This window comes from Anoplopoma fimbria, chromosome 23 (assembly GCF_027596085.1).
Source record: "Anoplopoma fimbria isolate UVic2021 breed Golden Eagle Sablefish chromosome 23, Afim_UVic_2022, whole genome shotgun sequence".
NCBI lineage: Eukaryota > Metazoa > Chordata > Actinopteri > Perciformes > Anoplopomatidae > Anoplopoma > Anoplopoma fimbria.
Window position 1 is genome coordinate 3,539,836 of NC_072471.1, and position 17,916 is coordinate 3,557,751.

Genomic DNA, 17,916 nt, shown 5'->3' on the forward strand with positions numbered 1-17,916 from the left:
AAGAGACTCCCCAACACTGACTGAATATTTGTAACAGCTACTGTTTACCCCTCCCACACCACAACGACAAATAAAATAAAATAATAATACAAAATTAAGATAAAATAAAACAGGTTATAAGACAAGATAACATAAGACAAAACAAAAATAAAATAAATATAATTTTTCTAAAATATTAAAATACACAAATAAATTCTTTAAAATAAAATGTCCTTTGTTTATCAGGCTGATGTCATATATAGTTTAGAAAGACAGATTCAAGACACGGACAGCTTCTCCTAAAGGAAGACTATTTTGGAGAAAATACATAAAATAAATGGTTTGACAAATCTACATTTTTAGGGACTTTTTTCAGGGTTTAACTCATACTTGCAAAAATTCAGACACTCCCTGAAGGCAGCAGCAGCCCAATTTGCCACTCATCCAGGAGTGGGCCTGAAGAAAGCCCTCATCTCTCTCCTCCAGTCGGTGGGCGTGTATTTGTTCTCCCCCACGCCGTCTCACCCCTCTGTCCGGTCACTCTGATCCGGACACACGGAGACCCGGAGACCTGGAGGATAATGTCCCATTCATCCTTTTGAGTTTTCCCTGAGAAGGACTGCAAAGATGCTGCTGCTGAGTTTACTGCTCTGCTTCAGCCCGACTGCACTGGGACAACTGGAGGAATCCCAGTTTGGAGATGATATTGATTCCGAGCTCGCAGACTTTGATTTAGACATCGTGAGACCTTTTAAAAGTGAATTGCACATTCTGGTGTTTGGATTTTCCATCCTGACTCTTTGTTTTTTTGTACACACAGGCACCACGCAGGGTCCCAAGGCAGGTGAAAACTCTACTCAGCAAGGTAAAGAAACATGTACTACACAGATATGAAGATTATTTAATCTACATTCTTTAAAGTTAGAGGCTAAAGGTTTGTGTAAAACTGTTATATGCATTTTTGGACAAACAATTGGAAAAAATATATAATTTCACGTTTGTTTTAAAATGAAGAGTAAACACAATTCCCTTTCTTATTCTGGCATCTTAAAAGTGATACTTTGGCACAGCAACTAAATATTGATGCCTGTTAATCTCCCAGTGCTCTCAGGGTTCATGAGTTTAAGCTTGACTGACCTTCCTGGCATTAAGAAAACATTTGATCAAATATCATTTTATATTTCAGAAAGCAAAACCAGAAAGCGTGACTTAGTTTCTGTTATTGAAAATCATCTGTTGTTACTCTATTCTGTGCGCCAAGACGCGCAGATGTGCCAGAGTATCTGTGATCCAATGATCTTAGCTCATGAGAACAAACTGTAACTGTGGGCGAATTCAGTTCTTGTGATTAAATATCTTTGCTAAATAGAAATACAACAGGGAAGGAGGGTAATTACGCACAGCAGTGCTGCGTAAAATTCAATTCAATTCAGTTTATTTTGTATAGCCCAGAATCACAAATTACAAATTTGCCTCAGAGGGCTTTACAATCTGTGCACATGCGACATCCTCTGTCCTTAGACCCTCACATCGGCACAGGAAAAACTCCCCTAAAAACCCCTTTAACAGGGAGAAAAAAGGAAGAAACCTCTGGGAGAACGACAGAGGAGGGATCCTTCTCCCAGGATGGACAGAATGCAATAGATGTCATGTGTACAGAATGAGCAGCATAACAGAGATACAACACATTCAATGTATATGACATAAATGATTCATATAATAAGACTACTTATAATAACAGCAGCAATTATTACAGTAGAATTATAGCCATGAAAATAGGGATAGTAATGTGACTAATAATAATAATGGAAGTAGCAGTGGGTGTCAGTCGGCTCACAGCAGGAGGCACGACTACGGTCCAGGTACCACAACGATTCATGGAAACCTGCAAAGCGAGAAAGCAAAAGGGCTTCAGGGTGGAAGTAAAGCTAAAATGCTTAATGGTACAGGTAATAGTAATAGTAATGTGACTAGTAATAATAAAAGCGTGCCAAATGAGCGTTTAAGTGATATAAAAGTCCAGTTTGATATTATTTGTGGGTGGTTCTGCATTGATTGCGGGTTTTTTTTAACGTCCCCTCTGCAGGAGACTAAACCTCACATCCAGGAGCTCTCCATCAAGACCACCATCATCTCCCGGTATGCCTTCACCGCGGTGCACTGCGCCATGCTCAACCGGCACTCCGCCGCTGCAGAGGGCGTCTTCCAGTTCCAGATCCCCGCTGGCGCCTACATCTCCAACTTCACCATGTAAGAAGAGTCAGCTCACAGATAGTGGACCTAAAAGCATAATTACATGATCAAAGCATCAATATGATCAAAAGGGTTTGACATAAGTGTGGCCTGGAAACCTTTTATCTCCTCTGAGGAAAAACTTCTTTTTTCTCAGAGGAGATAAAACCTACTGAGGAGAATGTAAACTTTCAACTGGTGCTATAACATAAAACTCACCAGAGAAAATGGGACACATGAGAAGAAACTCTTTCCGCATTGATACTCTTCATCATTTCTCCATCTTCATCAGAGGTTATGGCCTCAGTGTTGAGAGCAGTTAGACTGAAGGATTGTTGCATTTGAAGGACGTTTTAGTTGCATAAGGACTTAAAATCAACCAGTATTCCTGAAGAAAAGAACAAAATATTTGAGAAACGACACTAAAAATATTAAAATTCATCTTTTTTTATCACTTTAATCATCTTGTGACCCCTCAGTTGTATCTTGAGGACCCCTAGAAGGAGCCTGAAACCAAAGTTCGGAACCCCTGCTCAACAATGATTTTACAAACAAGTGCCTATTAAGATGCTCATTCTAATCAATGTGAATATAATTGAAATACTATGATGTTATCAGAAAGATTTGGCAAGTTTTAGTAAGTAAGTGTCACCTACAGCCAGTCTAGAGTCCTAATATAAACAACGTGTATTCAAAAACGAAAGCAGAGATACAACTATAAATGCAATAACTCTTTTTGGAAAGCCAAAAAAAAAAAAACCTCATACGAAGAAATTAAATAGAAATACAAAATAATAACATCATCCTGTCTGACTGGGAGGATTTATGATGTTTCTGCTGCCATGGAAACCGTAGCAATGAGACAAGAAAGGGTGGAAACTTTTATACTACCGTTAAATCACACACACACACACACACACACACACACACACACACACACACACACACACACACACACACACACACACACAGTGACCAGAGTTCCTTCACGTGCACCCATAAAAAAAAAAGGAAACAACAGGATTTCACCTCCCCCTAAAAACTCTGTCTTTTTGTGTGGGAGCACCCGGTTGAAACGCGACAAAAGGTGGTCCTGAATATGAGCAGTGCACTAATCCTCGACCTTTGACCTCCCCCACTGTGCACCAGGATCATCGGAGGGCGTGTCTACCAGAGCGAGGTCACGCCGAAGGGAAAGAGGGTCAAGCAGGAGAACAGCAAAGCACGGAACAAAGAGTCAGGTGATGCAAGGTAAGATAAACCCCGAGAGTGTGTGTGTGTGTGTGTGTGTGTGTGTGTGTGTGTGTGTGTGTGTGTGTGTGTGTGTGTGTGTGTGTGTGTGTGTGTGTGTGTGTGTGTGTGTGTGTGGCTCCTCCCACATTGTTAATATCACAAGTAAAACCTCAACTTAAAGGCCACAAACAGAAAGTGTGTGTTGAATAAGATCTCTGCTCCAGAATTCAACGACTGTCGGGTAAATCTGTGACCCGAGAGGTGACACGTGGAACCGATGACGTCCCGTTTCCAAGCTGTCAAATGAAAAGTGACATTTCGTTAAATGAGATTTGGTGACTCACTGACTCCGCTGTAAAAGAGCAGAAGATGTGAGACTCTGTCATGATATCACCACTTGGTCTGCTCCACCTTTTCTCCTCCTCTGTCATGAACTGCTCCAATGTTTAGTTTCATCTTCTCTCTTTTATATTTAATTGTTTGTTTTCTGTTTATGGCTGGTGCTCTTCTGATTGCAGTTTGTTTAACCTTCATATTTCAGCCAATCTGGAGTCAATTAGTTCATTAAAGAAGTAATAATAACAATAAAAGTTAAACATTAAATACTTACATTAATGAATACTTTTTTCCAAATGAAGTTAAAACAACTAGGATAGCTACAACAAGATTACGAAGAAGTTATCAAGTAATTTACTTAAGTAAAAGTAGAAAAGCCACATAATTAAAAATACTCCATTAGTAGTAAAAGTAAAAAGTAAAGTAAAAGTCCTGCATTCAAAAAGTATTAGCTACAAAATTTTATAAAGTAGTAGTAGTACTCATAATGCACATTGGCTACTGTCATAATATTGGATCATTATTATTGATGTATTAATATGTAAGCAGTACTTTAATGTTATCGTTGGTCCAGGTTTAGTTAATTTTAGCTAATTTATGTACTTTTGGTAGTTTAATATGTAACAATGTATCATATTTTATTATATACTATTAGCTGATGATGTGTTTTGTATTTAAAATCTTAATTTCAAAAGTAATTTTAGCCCTTAAAACAATTTTGTGATGTAAAAAAGTACAATATTATAAAAAGCGTTAAATGAAAATACTCGAGTTAATAACAATACTTCAGTTAATGTACTTAGGCTACTTTTAACCACTGAGTGTGGAATTCTTCATCACGTAACCAGATTTACTGAACTATATAAAGAGACATTTTCCTCTCACTGTCTCCCCCTCTCTCCTCCCCTCTCCTCTTCAGTCCCGAGGAGGTGGAGGTGTTCAGGATGGCGGCCAGCATCCCGGGTCGGAACCGGGCCGTGTTCCTGCTGACCTACGAGGAGCTCCTGCAGCGGCGTCTGGGTCGCTACGAGCTCGTGACCAGCCTGCGTCCGCTGCAGCTGGTCAGCCGCCTCAGCCTGGACGTCACCATCGTGGACCACTCGCCCGTCACCGACCTCCAGGTGCTGCCGCTCCGCAACGGCAGGAGCACCGGCACCAAGACTCCAGGTTTTTACAGGAACATTTGATTATTTATATGTTCATTTTATCACATATTGTTGTCGTTTTTCATTCTTATTTGGCTTTTTTTTTACATTTTGAAACTTTCTTTTTTTAATGGGGTGATGTAGATAAATAGAGATGAGACACCTCTTCTGTTCAGGGTCATATTGACCCGCTCACTTAAAAATCAAGCCAAATGAGTCGTAAAGATTTGTATTAAAAGTAAACTTTATTTATGTTTATTTATAGTGACTTATTGACCCCAGCAAGGATAAGGAGCCCCATAAATGCATGTAAATTTCATCCAGCTCCTTCCATTTCTCCCCAAAAACACATCTCCCTTCTAGATTAGTCATTTCTAGAATGAGTTTCTGTATAGAGTTGGGAATGACCAGCTCAAAAGCTGACTTGATGTCTGTGAAGTCGTATATTGGGTGAGGATGACCACTGGAGTTCACTTTTTTTGCTTGGAGGAATAGGAATATCAATTTTCATCATAATCTGAATTGACCTCAAGATGGTCTTCATCTTCAGACACATCCTCCTCTATTTGACTGTCGTGATCAAGGATGTGTTCCAGAGCCTCCAGAGCTGTCATCCTTTAGTTTCTGTCGCTCATGTTGTCTTACAGTGAGATGCTCTATGGTGTGTAGCTGCATAGTTTAATGTTGGTAGGACTTCCAAGCAACTCTTTTGCATGTTTGAGCATGAGTTTTCACCGTGGGAAAATATAAGGTTCCCGTCAAAGTCATAATAGTTTCTGTATTTCTCGCACAGGTGGGGTAGTGAGAAAGAGAGTGTGTGCGTTAGATTGGGATGAAATATGGTGTGTGTGTGTGTGTGTGTGTGTGTGTGTGTGTGTGTGTGTGTGTGTGTGTGTGTGTGTGTGTGTGTGTGTGTGTGTGTGTGTGTGTGAGAGAGAAATTGGGTGAAACATGGAGGGAGGGGGTAAGAAATACCTTGTCTCACATTTGCAAAGAACGAAATGGTCTAAACTTGACACTTCTGACCTCTTATAACCTCCACTTTCACTGCCGGGTCCAATTTTTATTTTTAACGTTGATTACACTAATTAAGGCAAGTAGAAGAAGTTTCATATTGAAAAAGTACTTAAAATATTTTTTCTAGATTTTCAAAGTTTGAAACGGGTCAATTTGACCCGCAACATAACAGGAGGGTTAATGTATTATTAATCCTTTTATTTATGCAGGATTCATTCAAGTTTTTATCCGATATTATTTAAATTCTAGCAACAGGAATATTTTACAAAAAGGGAAGATTCATGGTGCCTTGCTTTTAATAACTCTAAATATTATCTATAATTTTTTTAGAATTAAAGCAAATACTTAAATTGTATTTATCTCGGGCCAGCTCAGCTAAACACACAGATATCAAGTCATAAAGCCAGAGTTTTTAAATCTGCTTCAAAACACAAACTCACTTCCGGTCTCTCTTTGTGCCGCCAGCCAAGCCCGAGCTTCCCGTCACCACTGTGATCAAAAACGAAAAGAACGTCTGCAAGATCACCTTCAGCCCCAACATCGTCCAGCAGGCCAAGATCACCACCAACGGCATCCTGGGAGACTTTGTGATCCGCTACGACGTGCAGAGGGACATGGGGATCGGAGACATTCAGGTGCTCCTTTGAATCACAGAGACGAGGAAAAGTTCTGATGATTAAAAGCAGACTGTGAAACAATTTTATAGTTTTCATATTTTGCAAGTGTGCACAGACATTTCCCAAACACGCACACTCATCCACCCACCTGTTAGTGATTCATTTATCTGGTTGCCTGCCACTGCGGTCACTCTGCTGCCAAACTCTTCTCTCTCTCTCTCTCTGCAGAACCAAACTATGATTTACTAATCACACACACACACACACACACACATAACTACAGCAACTCACTGTCTATAAACTTCTTTCTTTCTCAGGTTCTAAACGGCCATTTCGTGCACTACTTTGCCCCCAAAGACCTGCCGGTTGTGCCCAAGAATGTGGTGTTTGTGATCGACACCAGCGCCTCCATGTTGGGGACGAAGATCAGACAGGTAAAGCAGCACACTCACTGGATATCTGGAAAATCTGTAGTGAGGTTAAAGCTGCAGGAATGTGTCAGCTATTAGGGGGATTGTGAATGGAGTCAGATTCCGAGTAGGTTTCCACTCCTGCATAGGAGAAAGGTTGGGGTTTTCTTAAAGATCATGGTTGGAGTTAAAATAAGTATGTTGACTAGTGACTGAAATTATGCAAATTAAGTTAGTTACATAAATTAGGCTACGTTCACACAGGACTCCAACAGCGGTGTCTTATGTGGACTTTGTCGCTCTTAAAACTATGTTTCCTGCCTTCCTCCTTTGCTCTCGTCATAATTACTACAGCCGCCTACCATTAAAGGTAAATATGGGTCGTATTCACAGACCGTATATAAGAAGTGGACCTAGTTGTTGTGACGTCCCTTATTGGTTTGTTGACTGCTGTTTTGAAGTCTTGAGTTTGTCAGTTTGGCCGTCGCCATCTTGGTTCTTTGTAACCAGTGAAAGGAAGTGACCATATTTGGACTGTGGAGGAGTGATGTAGAGACGCTGTATACGGCTTTGGTAATTTTGCATGTAAACCCACATTCTTAAATCTATACTATACTTGTATATAATAGGTTTAAAGTTTAGGTTTTTGAAAAATGCATTTAAAATATAGGGGAAAGAGGGAAATATGCATTAAGGTCATGTAAACCTTCACTGCTGAAGAATGTTGACTTATAAGATGTCGTTATAAAATCAATCCCAGAAGATAAACAAGCAAAAAATATTATGAGGAAGCAATAATGTGAATTGTGCATTTAATCATTTAAAGATGTCAGAGCCTCTTGTTAGTAACTGAAAGCCCCAACTTTAATAAAAGGTCCTTTTAACTGCATTATGCAGCGTTAAGACAATTTATGTGACAGAAGAGTAACTGTGGCGTTGAGCTTGAAAGTTCATTCTTGACAAAGGTCCACTTACTGGCTTTTCCAGAGCTTTTCACTGCATCTATCGTTCTTCATCAGTGGATGGGGTCCTGAGCAATCCCACCTGCTGATAAAGATCATGATTACAGGGTGAAAATATCCAGAAATGGACCTTTAATTAAGATTATTTTGTCAAACTCTATTGTGATGGAAAACCACAGGTGTGCTTGGTCTATTTTCACATTAAATCTTACATAATCGGCCAAAAGTTGCAACTTTTTACCAGAATATATGAACTTCTTACTTTTCCAGAGTGTGTCTGAGCAATTTACCCTGATATTAAGCAGAATTTCAATGCCTGTATTGGATCAGAAACCCAACACCCCACCTCCTCACTCCCACACTGGAATATCAATATCAGACCTTTTCCTCCATCTGCAATAGCACGATAATCCCCTCGGCCAGACTCAGATCTGATCTCTGCAGCTGCCGTGAGAGCAGACACAGAAGAGAGAAGAGGAAAAACAGATTTCTTTCAGTGAGAAAATGAAAAGTGGAAAGAACATACAACACAAGGCCATGCTGTGAGGGAGGAAGGTCAGCGTCTATGGGGTAATGGAACTTTTTAGACAACAGTGCCCTCGACCCCTCGAACCGCCCCCCCTTCCATCGCCAGCCCCCAGCGGACCGAATGAACAGAACAACAAATGTGTTTTGATGTGGCTCCACAATAGAGGGTTTCAGTGTGGGTCAGTCTGTGGTTCTGACCCCTGCTGTATACGGTCCTTATAGTCATCTATAAACCCCCCAGAGCCAAATTATATATCGCGCCCACACTCAGGGCTGCAGAGAGGCTGACATTGTGAATCCTCAGAAAAGTAGGAAGACGTATTTGTACTTTTGCTCGTCTATTTTCTAAGACTTTCACATTAAAAGCAAACTAGAAGGCCGTCAGAAGATACCATAGACTGTATATGAGAAGTGGACGTAGGCATCGTGATGTCACCCATTGGTTTGTGGACTGCTGTTTAGATCATACATATAGCAATACATCTGTACAATATAATACTAGAAGGTCATTTGGAGAGTGCAGACCTCCGCCTAGGCCGTTTCCACAAGTGAAAATGACTTTGTGTTTCCATCCTGTCATTCGAATCGGCTGCAAAATATAATGGCTTCTCTCTTAGTTTAGACTACACCCTTCCAACAAGGTTCATGCAAATCGGGCCAGTATTTTCTCCGTAATCTTGCTGACAAAGAGACAAACAAACCAACAACTTGACAGAAACCATAAACTCCTTGGTGGAGACAATACTGATTAAAAGGTATAACGCTGAATCATCTGCAAACAGCCCAAACCCTGCTGTATGTATCAAACAAGTTTTATGGATTTCTGTCATGTTTCTTCAGAGAGACAGTCAAACTCAGGTAGGCTAAAAATAAGATAATGGTTAGGGATGAAATGCCAGGATTACACAACCTCTGTGTATTGTAAATAATGTATAACAATGGCAAACGGAACCCTCCAACTTGTTTTCTAATACAGATTGACACAAGATAACATTATTTCTCTTTGTTTCTCAGACTAAAGATGCTCTGTTCACCATTCTGAGGGATCTGCGACCCGGCGATCGCTTCAACTTCATCAGCTTCTCCAATAGGATCAAAGTTTGGCAGCCAAATAGTCTCGTATCAGTGACGCCCCTCAACATCAGAGACGCAAAGAAGTTTATTTACATGCTGGTGCCCAATGGAGGTGAGACATTACTACACTTTTGGCTTGTCTTCTGCATAGTTCGTATATTTTGATAGATAAAAATGAATCTGTTTGTTTGATTAATGTGTTAAGAGTTGTCAATAGGTTTCGCTTAACTTGAAGTGACTCTGGTGCAACATGTATGCATGGTTCACTAAAGACTTGCATATGCATATGAGAACATTTTCTGGTTTGAATATGATTAAATATAAAGGGCTTTTTCCAATTATGACTTTTGTCTGAGCAATAACCCATCATGGCATCTCCTCACTGCAGGCACAAATATCGATGATGCCATCCAGACCGGCTCCAATCTGCTCAGAGATTACGTCTCGAGCCCCGACGCTAGCCCCAACAGCGTCTCCCTCATCATTTTCCTGACGGACGGACGACCCACGGTCGGGGAGATCCAGTCCACCGCCATCCTCGGCAACACCCGCTCAGCCGTTCAAGAGAAGTTCTGCATCTTCACCATCGGGATTGGGAACGACGTTGATTATCGGCTGCTGGAGCGCATGGCTCTGGAAAACTGCGGGATGATGAGACGCATCAACGAGGACGCCGACGCCAGCGCTATGCTCAAAGGGTAAGCGAGTGCTTTGGGCTCTCCGTTAATCCAGTTTATCACATTTTCCTAGATTTACCCTAACCCATAGCAGCCATCTTGGATGTGTAAAATGGCGACCAATATGGGGATTGCTCATTATTTTAGCTTCTAGAAGAGCCACTTTCAAGATACTGGTGGCCACAACTGCTATTATAAGGCCAAGGAATCCAATGGTGCTAATGGAGACAAAATAAATAAAGAAGGCTTCTTTTATACCTGAAACTGGTTCATAAATCATCTGAAACTGGTCTTAAACGGACCTAAAACAGATTTGAAACTGGCCAAAGACTGGCCTAACAATGTCTCTTATTTAGAAAAACAAAACAAACACCGCAAGACCCTTTAGAGACCCTTTTTTCCCGCGGGAAAAAAAAGAAACCAAACCAACAGAAAATCTGATCAACCGATTCGGACCAGAGCAAACTATAGGTTTGACACGGTTTTAAAATTGGTGGTAAACCATGTTAAATCTGGCCTGATACTGAAGTCAAAGTGGTCTGAAAAGGGTGTGAAAGTGGTCTCAAACAGTCTGAAACTGATATTAAAGTGTAGTAAAACTCGAGTGAAACTGGCGTGAAGCAAGAAGGCACTGTTAAGATTTACATCTGACAACAGAAAAAAGGAAAGGTGAACTTTTTATTTCTTATTTTGGGATTTCAACTATCTTTTCTAATCTTCTCTAACCCTAATTTATAAGGAGATATCATTGTTTATTACTTTTAATGTGTCAAATTCCCCTTTCACATGTGTTTAATCCGCCTCTTATTAAGCAATTAGCTCTCCTTAATCCCTCCAGTCTTCCCCTTTGACACGTCCGTCCATCTCTCATCAAGTTACGAGGGAACGTAGACCGCAAATGTGACGGTGCTGACAACCTTCCTCTTTAATCAACCTCAACTTTGGCTACAACAGCTACCCTTTTTCTCTCAGGCATTTTTCCTTCTATCCTTTACACACAACCCTCTTCTTCCACACTCGGACACACAAGATGTTTGTTCAGTGTTGCAGGAATGTGTGTGTGTGTGTGTGTGTGAAACCTGCATCTGATTATGTACCTGGGTTTAACAGATAGACTCTGCAGATAATAGCCCTCGTCCGGCTTGAACAAACACGCTGGTTAAGAGGTGAGGAGGTTTGCTGCGGCGTGATAACAAGGATAGGACAGAGCACTTGTACACACAAACACACACACATTCGCAATCTTTGCTTTACACACACTCTTTTATGAACGTGTGCACAAACTCTGAAGTGGGGTGGAAGTAGCTTTAAAGAGGTTAGACAAGCAGGTTTTATGGCCGGAAGGTGGCCTCTGTTTGAATAACCAAGACATTTGATGAAACCTGTAATAACACGCTTCGTTTTCTGCCTCACAAACTGATGTGCCCTTGAGCAAAAGGCACTGAACGTGTGACTGATTGATGATCAACAGAGAATAATAGGCAGCTGTCATGTTTGGGTACTGTGAGAATAAAGCGTAAAATAAGCAATGACGAATAAGGCTAAAAATATCTTTGATAGAGCAGAGGTTGGTGAAAACAAACTGTTCTCACTCCAATCTTGTCAAATATCGCCAGTTGATCAGTGTCCCTTGGCGTCCGATACCAACGAACCATCCATTGGAAACCGAAATGGGAGTAAGAACTAGGACTGGGTATCATATAAAAAAACAAGATGCCAGTAACATTTTCAGTAGCCTTAAATGGACGCCAATACCAATTTTGCACTCTATTCGATACCCATCATGTAAATGGAAGCTTTGTTAGTGTCCCGCTGGCTAACTTATTGCTGCCGCACTGCATAGTGCAAAGGTTACTACTGATAGCGCCGTCCCCAAACTCACAGAGGTAGGATCTAGCCCAGCCATCAGTTCCCCCCAAGGTTAAAACTGATTGCTTTGTTAGCCGCTTGCCGCTTGTTGAGACATCTCCATGTTGAGAGCTTTGTGCAGGCAGGGAATCCCGGCTATATGGGATTGATCTGTTGGGGTAGTTGGCAGATCGCACATAACGCTTGCGGGGATTGGCTAAAAGATCATTTCTTGCAAGATCTGGGCACGAAAAAGGATAAACTGCAGGTATCTTTTGACTGGAAAAGTTTCAATACTTGGTACTTGATTATTTCCAGTGGTAGGTGCAACAACATAGGCTATTTTCTGAGAGACATTGCAATCTGTTTTGGTGTTGCTACAAGATACATTGCAAGGAGGAAAAAATAAATACATCTAATCCCAAAAAATTTTTTAAGGCAATTTACAGTCATATCCTATGAAGTAGGGTATTACAAGCTCTGAGTTAGCATTAATTTGGGCTGCCAACTTGATAGTTTTAAGTTAAACTATAATTAGCATAAAAATGTCCTCGCCATAAGGGGCAAAGGGGATATTTATACAAATGGGTCCTTTTGGAAGGTGCTGACACCTTCTGGGACTCCAGAAGTGAATATGGTCAGGTTGTTCTGATGAATCCTAGATGACTCCTCGTTCCTTTCCAGGTTCTACGATGAGATAGGAACTCCTCTGCTCTCCGACATACGGATCAACTACACCGAGGACTCCGTCCAGTACGTCACCCAGCATCTGTTCACCAACTACTTCAACGGCTCTGAGATCGTCATCGCGGGTAAGCTGTCCAACCAGAGCACAGAATCTCTCCACGTCCAGGTAACGGCCAGCAACAACGACCGGAGCATCGTCCTGGAGACCGACGTCCCGCTGCGTCACCGACAGACGGAGACTGAGAAACACGTGAAAGCGGCCATGGCGGCTATGGCGGTTGGAGCTAAGACTCCAGGGTCAGGGGTCGCAGAGGGATTAGGGGTTGCTTTGGGTTCAATAGCTGAAGAGTTTGTGGAACGCGTGTGGGGTTTCCTGAGCGTCAAGGATGGGCTACGGTCGCGGCTGCGCAGCCAAACCAGCAAGGAGAGGGAAGACCACATCCAGCAGGCCACCAATCTGTCTATGACCTACCACTTCCTCACCCCGCTCACCAACCTGGTGGTGGAGAAGCCTGAGGTCCTTGCTGACGGCAGCATGGCCCCGGCGCCCACCATCCCCCCATCAGCTGGTGAGGCGGTATCAGCTGCCAACGACCTGCCTGATGACGCAGAAGACGGAAAGCAAGAGAAACCCAACAGGAGGCCAGGCAGCCAGACCTCATCTCTGAGCAACAAGATTGGTGAGGTTGTGTCTCCTAGATTTGGTTGTAAAGGGTGTCTGAAAAGTACACAACTACTAGCGACTTCTTCAAAAGAATAGTCCATCAAAACTGTTTTGAGTATCAAATATTTTCTGTGGTTTAAGAAGTTGGTCCTTTGCTTGGATTTACAACGGTAACAATGCATTTCAATTGTGACCAATGGCCAAAAAGAAGCATTATAATGTCCACTTAATTTTCTAAAATCAATTTTGTAAGATAATCCTCTTCAATGCAAAATAGCAAACTTCTTCTGCCTTTTGCTAGGATGTAAGGACACAAATGATAACGCAACAAGCTAATTAAACTAGCAACAGACAGGCTGTTTATTAAGCTAGATTTTGGAGAACAGGCTCATATTTTCCTAAATGTGGCTACAAAAAGCTTGCATGTGTTTAACGCTATCTTTTTAGCTACATTTAACCAAATTGTGGTAAAAATATGAGTATTTGCAGGTTACTTATTGACATATGGAAAAGGTTATTTTTATGTAATTTTTTTAAGCCATTTAACTGGGTCACCTGCGGAAGCCATTGTAACTCCAAGCTAACTTCAGCTATTGTCAAACCACATTTTTGGTTAGTAGAACATGTAGACCATGAGGCTTTTCTCTCTCTTCAGACACCCTGTATTACACTCATAACTGACCCACCAACGGTTAATGTTCTCATAGAGAAGATTTTAAAAGGACGCATCAAACAATGGAAGCCCTCTGACTCATTGCAGTAGATTAATATCATCTTCCTTGCAGGTAAAGTTGAGAGACGACTGGCAAAGAAATCCATCACCTTCTCCAAAACATCAGGTGACTCCACATTCTCTCTCTCTCATGTAAACATTTTCTCTACACACTGTGAGCACATATATACAGTTTTGAGAGACTTGAAAGAGAGCAGAGGGGGAATGTACAGTACACTCTCTCGCTAAACTCTCTGCGTGGGCGGCCTGTAATTTGGAGGTTCGTCAGACAGTCTGAGCTCTGCCTCTGAACATGACCGGAGAAGAAAACGCAGGGTCTAATTGAAATACCGACACAGGTGGCACTTTAAACATGTTCACAAACACACACGCAATCAGTCAAGAGATGAGAAGTTTGTGCATGTGTTACAGTAAAGAGAGGGGACCCCATCAGAGGCAGTTAGTGAGGGCTAATGGCCCTGTCATTATACTGCTGCTCTCTATTCATCTCCGCCGGTTCTCACAAGGCCGAGGAGACGCCGGCTGAAAGATATGAACGATCTCATGAAATCAAATCTGAGACAGATCTAAGCTCTAGTTTTAAAGTTTCATTTGAGTCACATGAGTTTTTTCAAATCTAAGTGGATACTTTAACTGTACTGTATAACAGAATCGCAGGATTCTAGAAATATTGACATCATGAGACATAATTCACCCAACAGAACTCCATATTTTAAATACATTTTTACCAGACACCAACGATTTAATCACATTTAATATATAACTATTTAACAACATTTTGGCTAGTTATCCAATTTTGGCGGAGAATACTGGAAAACCAAATTACTTGTTTTTTGGCCAAAACAGCCAAATTTAGTCAGAATCAGCCATGAAAAACAACATATGTAATATGTATGTTAACATAGTTATGTTAAGTATTTATGTCATAATAAAATATGCAACATTTCCAGAAGTGATACTAAGGAGAGGACCTCTCTGACTCTGCCGGATAGTAATATTAGAACAAGATAAAAGATGAGTCAGTTAGTTATGCTATCAATTCCCAACAGTGTAAAAAAAAAAAGCTAATAAATAACTTTCCGGAAAGATGAGATTACTTGCAATGTCGATATTTCTGTATACTACTTAATAAAACTGCCGTATTCTTACTGATATCACTGGTTCACACTGTCACATAAAGTGTTTTAATTAAATAATGTATTTTTTCCTCTTTCTCTTAACCTTTAAACTACCTCAGCGGATGGTGACCCCCACTTTGTGGTGGAGTTCCCGCTCAGTAAACTGACGGTGTGCTTCAACATCAACGGTGAGCCTGGACACATCCTACGCCTGGTGTCCGACCACAAGCACTCTGGTAAGACTCCTCAGAAAACCTCAGTACACGGCAATAAACCCTGTATTTCAGGTCAAAAAACACATCATTTATGCTGACATGTCATGTTTCTCCAGGTGTGACAGTGAACGGTAAGCTAATCGGCGCCCCTGCTCCGCCTGGTAGCCACAAGCAGCAGCGCACCTACTTCAGCACCATCACCATCGTGGTGGATCACCCCAGACGGGCCTACATCGAGGTGACCCCTAAGAAGGTCATCCTGGACGGGCGGGACAGAATGGTGCTGCCCTGCCACTCCACGGTCGCCGTCGACAGCGGCGCTCTGTCGGTGTCCGTGGTGGGGAAGTCTAACGTGACCGTGACGGTGGGAGGGAACATCGCGTTCGTGATCCTGCTGCATCAGTACAAGAACCCGGCGCCCTACCAGAGAGACCACCTGGGGTTCTACATCAGTAACAGCAAGGGGCTGTCGCACAACTGCCACGGCCTGCTGGGTAAGTGAGGATGAGGGTTTCAAATATAAAATTACATAAAAACAGAGGTGTGGACTAGAGTCAGAAAATGTACAAAAATCACCACCAATGACTCCTCACTTTGTTCCTTTTGACTTAAAAATACTTGATATATTCTCATATTTTTCCAACACGAGTTAAATACAACAAGACAAGACACAAACATTCAAAACTCATCCATTCAAGGTTCTGGTTAATAGTGCTACATGCTATAAAAGTGCAATGTCAGCACTACTTTTTTAAGATTAAGTTCGGTCACACTTGTTTTAACACATTTTAAAAAGAAAACATGTTTTTTGTAAATATTATATATTATTGCATTTAGTAAAGAGCACATTATGACTTGTTTAGGACTCTAAAGTCAAAGTTTAGGCCTTGATTTGTGACTTGATTGCAAAGAGTTGAGACTTACTTGTGACTTGGTCCCGCCTCTGCCTGAAAAAACCTAAAGCAAGAAAAACAGCAACTAGAAGCAACAATATACGTCAAACAATAATATATGTCAGACTCACCAGAAAGCTGCAAGCAGCAAAAGCAGAGATCAAACATTATAACAACAACAACAACCATTTCATTATGAACAACATGATAATTACCATTATTATGTTGTGAAATGTGAAATTTCCTGTAAATCTGTTGTTTCTTTAGAGAGGGTGGTGCTAGAGAAATTGACAGGTCGTCATAAAAACATAAGAGACTCTCTGTGAATTTCCTGGTAACTTCAGCCATTTGTTTTAAATACATCAAAATCAAAATCAAAATGATAATCTTGGGAGATCCAGAGCACATTGTTGGACATACAGAACTTATCCTATTCATATTAGTTTGTTGCAATTATTGTTTTCGTAGTAATTTGCCTCTGCACTATACTTTTGCTCTGATTTATGCTTTTAGATGCTTGTTTAAGAAAGGAGATGCACTTATGTTTCTGGTGACTAGTAGTTCTCTTGAATACCTATGTTGAATACACTTCCTGTAAGTCGCTTTGGATAAAAGCGTCTGCTAAATGACTGTAATGTAATGTAATGTAACACAATATAGCTATTATCAGCCCAGACCAAAAGCCTCCCCAAAAAAGAACTTCTTGTAATCAATTTATTAGTTGTGTCGATTAAGCAATTAACCTGCAATTTGACCTGCCGACTTTGCGTTAAGGAGCTCAAAGACAAACCTGAGTTTCAGAGGAGTGTTCTAGTGTCTGATGCTGTTTTAGAAGCCACTATTTTGGTCAGTAGAACATCATGAAGGTAGATTTGCCTAGATGAAAATTGACTGACTAAAATAACGGTATTATCCTTGAATTTTTCTTTCTTGCCATTAATGGAGTTCTGTTAAAATAATTCAGAATCCTTGTATATTTGTGCAAAGAAACGTCTCGATTTCTGACGATTTACTGACTTGCCTTCAAAGACTCAACTGAGACTAAAATAACCTTTATTCATGTCTTCTTTCAGGTCAGTTCCTGTATGAGGAAGTGGGTCTGGCAGAGCTTCCAGCACAAGGAGACATGAAGCCGTCGGCGGTGCTGAAGGTGAAGGAGCGCTCGGTGCCGGTGGTGCAGAAGAGCCGGAGGATCTACAGCGGGACTCAGAGCGTGGACTGCTGGTTCGCCCGGAACAACGCGGCCAAGCTGATAGACGGACAGTACGAGGACTATCTGACGTCAAACATGTTCGACACGGAGGACTGGCCACACGGGACCAACAGAGTGTGATGTCACCAAACTGTAGCATCTACGGGACTCATTTCACTCTGCAGCCATATCACATCCCAGCAGACGTTTCCAAATGACAAAACTTCACATTTTCATCTGTCTTTCTGTATCTTTTGAATATATTTTTGTACTATTTCTAATGAAAATTAAATGTTTTTTATTATATAATGCGTATTAGTGTTTTGAATAATGTTGTTATTGTAAATAAAACACTT

General features: G+C 41.1%; 1 protein-coding gene across 1 annotated transcript; it reads left to right on the forward strand.

Annotated features, from left to right (window-relative positions):
- Positions 1-606: 606 nt before the first annotated feature.
- itih5 (inter-alpha-trypsin inhibitor heavy chain 5) lies at positions 607-17,810 on the forward strand. The gene is made up of 14 exons (XM_054624751.1): positions 607-720; positions 800-844; positions 2,066-2,229; positions 3,361-3,462; positions 4,700-4,947; positions 6,408-6,577; positions 6,877-6,993; positions 9,474-9,645; positions 9,922-10,231; positions 12,743-13,425; positions 14,195-14,248; positions 15,380-15,496; positions 15,592-15,969; positions 17,442-17,810. Exons 1-14 carry the CDS (start codon positions 607-609, stop codon positions 17,699-17,701), a joined length of 2,934 nt encoding a protein of 977 aa, XP_054480726.1. The 3' UTR covers positions 17,702-17,810.
- Positions 17,811-17,916: the final 106 nt, after the last annotated feature.

Bases quoted from the DNA above. Each gene is read 5' to 3' on its own strand.
- itih5 (XM_054624751.1), top strand. From the start codon at position 607: ATGCTGCTGCTGAGTTTACTGCTCTGCTTCAGCCCGACTGCACTGGGA. The intron at 2,230-3,360 runs GTAAGAAGAGTC...ACTGTGCACCAG, and splicing joins TACATCTCCAACTTCACCAT to GATCATCGGAGGGCGTGTCT. The intron at 13,426-14,194 runs GTGAGGTTGTGT...TCTTCCTTGCAG, and splicing joins ATCTCTGAGCAACAAGATTG to GTAAAGTTGAGAGACGACTG.